The sequence below is a fragment of the Musca domestica genome, unplaced genomic scaffold, assembly GCF_030504385.1.
Source record: "Musca domestica strain aabys unplaced genomic scaffold, Musca_domestica.polishedcontigs.V.1.1 10, whole genome shotgun sequence".
Taxonomy (NCBI): domain Eukaryota; kingdom Metazoa; phylum Arthropoda; class Insecta; order Diptera; family Muscidae; genus Musca; species Musca domestica.
The window spans coordinates 4,834,048-4,839,948 of NW_026712115.1; the positions used below are offsets into that span (position 1 = coordinate 4,834,048).

At 36.0% G+C, this 5,901-nt stretch overlaps 1 protein-coding gene across 1 annotated transcript; it reads left to right on the top strand.

Annotated features, from left to right (window-relative positions):
• The first annotated feature begins 3,752 nt into the window (after positions 1-3,752).
• Positions 3,753-5,216, top strand: LOC131804490 (uncharacterized). Its single transcript, XM_059127441.1, has 2 exons — positions 3,753-4,675; positions 4,708-5,216. Exons 1-2 carry the CDS (start codon positions 4,082-4,084, stop codon positions 5,026-5,028), a joined length of 915 nt encoding a protein of 304 aa, XP_058983424.1. The 5' UTR covers positions 3,753-4,081; the 3' UTR covers positions 5,029-5,216.
• Positions 5,217-5,901: the final 685 nt, after the last annotated feature.

Here is a 5,901-nt window from a genome sequence, read left to right on the forward strand (position 1 = left end):
GTGGTTATTAAGTCCTGGTAATAATTGGCCAGAATCTAATATGGTATCGAAAGATCCGCCAGAAAAGCGAAATATTGAAGTACATTGAGCACCAATTATAGAGAAAGATGATTATAAAGAAATGATTCAAAAATTTTCTTCTTATAACAGAACATTGTGGATTATAGGATATATGTATCGTATGAAGAATAAGCGAAGAAAAAATGAATATTCAGATGGAGGAAGTGGAAAACTTCTATCTCAAGATGAGTTGAATCACGCTAAGATGGTTCTAGCCCGAATGGCGCAAAGGGTTCATTATCCCCAAGAATATAATGATTTAATTAATTCGAAAATTATATCACGAAAAAGTTCGTTACGTGCTTTGAATCCATTTTTGGATGAGAATGGGGTAATGAGAGTTAATGGACGTCTAGCTAATGCAAATGTTTCTAATGACGAACGATTTCCAGTAATAATGCCAAGTTCGTCTCATTTATGTAATATATTCTTGGAATTTATCCACAAAACATTAATGCATGTTGATGTAAGACTTATGATGTCCATGGTTCAACGCCAATTTTACATCCCTAGACTAAGAAGAACCGTTAAAAAAGTAGTGCATAATTGTGTAATTTGTGCAAGATAGAAACAGAATGTTAAATCACAGATAATGGCTGCATTGCCTTTAGAGAGAACTTCTTTTTCACTTCCCTTTACCTATGTTGGAACAGACTTTGCAGGTCCATTTCAAATTAAAAGTGGCAATTTGAGAAATTCACCGTACCAAAAGTCGTATGTATGTATATTTGTATGTTTTTCAACAAAAGCCATACATCTTGAAGCGTGTTCGTCACTATCCACAGAAGCGTTTCTTGCAACATTTACACGATTCATAGGTAGAAGAGGTTTGCCTAGATGTTTAATGTCAGATAATGGAACCAATTTTGTGGGTGCAAGTCGTACTCTCTCGAGGGAATATCATGAATTTATAAAAAAATCCTCCAAAGAAATTTCAGAGAAGTATATTGTTAATGGCTTCGAGTGGAAGTTTATTCCACCTAGCGCTCCACACATGGGCGGATTATGGGAAGCAGGAGTTAAAAGTTTTAAGACACATTTCAAAAAGGTAATGTCTGAAAGAAAGTTTAATTTTGAGGAATTTGCCACTGTTTTAGTGAGAATAGAGAGTGTATTAAACTCTAGGCCTTTAACACCATTGTCAGAGGATCCGGAAGATTTAGAGGCTTTAACTCCAGCACATTTCCTAAGAGGTGGACCATTATTATTCGCTCCGGAAATGCCTATTGACGATTTATCGTTAATAAATCGTTGGGAAAAAATAAAAGCCCTACATCATACCTTTACTAAGAGATGGAAAACAGAATATATCCAGGAACTCCATAAAAGATACAAATGACAATATCCTAACCGAAATATTCAAGAGAATGACTTGGTACTAGTAAAAGATGAACTGCTACCTCCGAATGACTGGAAAATGGGACGTGTGGTAAAAGTGCATGAAGGGCACGATCAACACGTAAGAGTAGTTGATGTAAAAACTACGACAGGTATCTCGTCCTATTGTGAAGTTATGTGTACTCCCAGTCAGTGGTTGTCAGTAGAATGTAAAATATGTGTATGCGTGCCCCAATCATGGTTAAATATCTAACAGACAATGCCTTTAATGGCACCCTTTTTTCTCTTGGATATTTTTTCTTTCAATATATTTCTTGCAGTTACATAATAATGGATATTGGCCAAGGTGAAGTCTGTCAGGTTTGCTACGGTATTCATCACCTGAGGAACTGTCCCGCTTTTCAAGTGATGACGGTGGAGCAAAGAGAGAATGTGGTATTAGCCCGCAGATACTGCAAGAACTGCCTCGGACGGAACCACGTAGCGAGATTTTGTTCCTGGCCAGGGACATGTCGTATGTGTGGTTGTCGGCACAATACGATGCTGCATCGTCCTGTAGTGGCAGGTCTAATTAAGAGTGGCATAGGGTTTGCCAGGTATCACCCGTATGCCAATCAAAGAGCGCAGCAAACCCAACAGCAACAACAAATTCTTGCTCAACTGCAAACACGGCACGCGCACACTGTCACTGAAACTACACCAAAGCAAAAAAAGCGGAAGCAGAATCAGAACAAACAACAGATTGGTGTGCAGAAAACACAAACAAACAACAAATATCGGCGAGTTAAAACAACCAAAAAACAGAGTAAACAACAAAATCAACATGCCGCACAACAGCCACAGCAACAGCCCGGAGAAAGAAAAAGGGAAGAAAAACCTTTACTGCAGCAGCCAGAGATGATGGACAGGTTCCTGAGCGTGCTCGAAAAAATAGCAACAGCTTTAACGGTTGCACCAGTGCAAGGGGCCCGGCATGTTGGGAATAGACCCAAACCCATAGACGATGATATCGATATGGACCTTATCGATCTCGATAATTAAAACTATCGATGAGGTTACATCGTCAAGGAGTTTTGGTTGGCACTCTTCTTCTTGAAGTTCAAAAAAGTGGATCGCCAGATCAAACAAAATTGTGAATTTTCATAAATAAAAAAGTTGACCGACAGAGTCATTTTAACTTTGAAGTAAAACTTATTAAAGTGCTTTTTCTTTTGTGCAGACAACAAACGTAAGTATCGCCAGAATACTTTTGTGTTTGTTGTAGGTTGCTAAATAATATTGTTGTTCGTCTTTGTGCAACAATAAATTTCGGCTCAAAATCTACTCAGTAGAATTTGAACCACAACAAGTCCATACGACGGTATTGGAACTTGTACAAATGTAATTTGACTATATACAAATTTTAATAACTATTTAAAGTTCAGCTGTAGTATGGTTTAAAAAAATTTAAATTATTATAAGAATCAAAAAAATATTAAGAATAATCAAAAAATATTAAGAATTTATAAGAAACTGTTTTATCAGTTTTTTCCTTTTCGGCTTGTTTCTTATATTTAGTATAGATATTGGTATTGAATTCATTGTTGTTGGGACGCTTACATTAAGCGATCGTTTTTGAAGCATGGTATCTTGAATCTTCCTTCAGCACGTCTTCTGGTGTTTTGAGTGTGATCTATCTGCTGTCGTAAAATTCATTCAGTATTGTTGTCTTATATAAGTTTTCTATGTTCAGTACTCCCAGACGTTTGTGTAGATTTTCATTGTGATCTGATCGATTGTTATTTGTTGAGGTAGTGTCTGAATTAGCATCGTTTGACTGTTGTTGATCCTATTTGAGCGATGTAAACTTTTAAGAAGAATTTTAAGCAGACTGTTCTGTGCTGCTTGAAGGGTTCTGCAATTCGAGGCGTTTCCCCAGGCTGATATTCCATGACGTAAATAAGATTCGACAAGGGAAAAGTAGGCTTGCCTTAGCACTGTATATGGGGCGCTTGTACTCAGATGATATAGAGCGTATGAAGACTTGCGTAGTTTGCCTCTAATGTTATCTATTTGAGGTTTCCATTTCATGTTGCAGTCCAGAAGTATTCCAAGATATTTAAAAACATCTACTGATTCGATTTTTGTGGTGCACATTTCATTGCTTTGTAGATTATCGTATTTATAGTGATGAAGACCGTAGTGTGCAATCCTACTGTTCGGACGTGTTTATAACTCGCTCTCAAAAAACGATAAATTTCTTGTCATAATTGCCGTTGATAAACTAAATAATTGGAACGACTAAGCTTTCAAGTGTTTCCTTATCGAATTGTGTGCATAAATTGGCAGTTTTTCGGTGCAAATAATTGTTTTTTTGCAAAACAAATAAAAGGAATAACCATTTTTCTTTTTCTCCTGTTCTTCGTTTTGCTGTGTGATTCGTACAAGCATCATAGTGTCAAAAAAGCTTTAGCTGCAATCCATCATATTTAACACTGCGTTGCTGTCATCTCGTTGTTGTTGTTACTACAATTTCACTAACATTGTTTACATCCTGGCAAGTGTACTAATTAAAAGCTCAAAAGCTTTTAGAACACCACCTGTTTAAATTGGTTGCTGTATTTGCTATAAGCAACATCAATTTGCTGCATCGATTACTAAGCGGTTGTTGTATTTGCTAAAAATTATAATCTAAATCACAATAATGAATTGTTCTATGATCAATTGTAAACAATTAGTTTCCGATGAACCAATGGTATCCTGTTGGCTATGTCTGGATTCTTATCATGTGAGGTGTATCCAACTATCACCACGAACCGCTGATAATTTAAGGGAAAATAAGGGTCTACGCTGGTGCTGCACCAAATGTAGGGTATTAGATGCCGAATTTTACAAATTTTTCAAGAAAACTCGTACCGAATTACAGGATATAGGCACTGAATTCCGCTCATTGGCTGATAGATTTGAAAAATACAAGGAAATGTTAGATCAAACAACCTACTTAGATCAGTTCCTGCAGTCTCCGCCTGATTCTCTACGAAAACGAAAGAAACCGACTGAAGTTACATTAGATAAGCCAATGAATGAAATTATTACGCAGAAAATTCCGCTGATTACTATCCAAGAAACACCATCAAAAACTGCTTCGTCATCAATTTGTAATCAGAATCGTGCAATAGTAACTGATTTAACACCGTCCAAAAACCCTTCTACATCAAAATCTGCACCACTTTCAATACCTACGTCCGAACTAACTCCGTCTGTGTCAAAAAAGTTTTTCTCCCTCAAATCACGCCAAAGTCGCCATATATAATGAGTACTCCTAATACTCCAAGTCCGCCCAATCTAAGAGTAGTTTTGCCTAAACGTACAGTATTTGCTGCAAGGTTTGCTGCTTCAACGTCTGAGGATGATGTCTTATCATTTATAAAGAGCAAAATAAATATCGATGATGAAATAAAAGTTTTTAAATTCAAATATGCGGAAAAACGAAGTAAAGCTTCGTTTAAAATTCTTGTTCCTGAGGATATTTTTGAAATAATAGTTAACCCATCTTTTTGGCCTGCAAAAGCCGTTATACACGAATATATTTATAAAGAAGTTCCTAAATCAGATATTGTATATTTACCAACATCTCAATCAAAAAACTAAATATTGTACCTACTGTTGATAATTTTAATCTAGTTTATCAGAATGTTAGAGGTTTGAACACTAAATTATCTTCCTTATTTATAAACAGTTATATTCTGAATTATCAAGTCATCGCGTTTACCGAAACTTGGCTTTCAAGCAATATCTACGACGCAGAAATTTTATGTTCCAAATTTCAGATTTTTAGATGTGATCGTACTAATAGTTTAAAAAGTAGAGGCGGTGGAGTCCTTATCGCCGTTTCTTCTCAACTACCTGCTGTCGAAATTTTCTTCTCTACACCGCTGGATATTGAAATAGTTGCTGTAAAGATTCGCCTTAATTAGCAACATATTTGGAAGAACCCTTGACCTTATATTTGTCAATAATCCTTCAGATATTTTACTTTCCCGTTGTAATCCCATAACCCTACCTGAAGACAAGCACCACCCTACTTTAAACATCCAAATCCCATTATCCACTCTTTCCACCAACCATAAGAAATCGTACCAAACTAAATCCACGTATTGCTTCTCAAAGACGAATTATGTACGCCTAAATTCACAATTAAGTTCATTAGATTGGCCTACGTTGTTTTCACTTAGTTCTTTAGATGAAATGTTAACCGTGTTTTATCATACCTTAGAATCATCTATATCTCAAAATGTTCCAAAAACCGCAGCTTTTAAGAATGTTGGTCCTCCGTGGAATACACCGTTTTATCTAAATTGAAGAATAAAAAGAATAAACTCTACGCAAAGTTTAAGAGAAGTGGTTCACTTTTAGAGTTTAAGAGCTATTCTGTCATAAGATCGCAATATATGGTCTTAAATAAGCAGCTTTATAATAATTATATAAGTAAAATGAAGAATGAAATGCTTTCAAATCCCAAAT

Coding starts and splice junctions, on each gene's coding strand:
- LOC131804490 (XM_059127441.1), top strand. CDS start 4,082: ATGAATTGTTCTATGATCAATTGTAAACAATTAGTTTCCGATGAACCA. Junction 4,676..4,707: donor TCTCCCTCAAATCACGCCAA/AGTCGCCATATA, acceptor ACTCCTAATACT/CCAAGTCCGCCCAATCTAAG.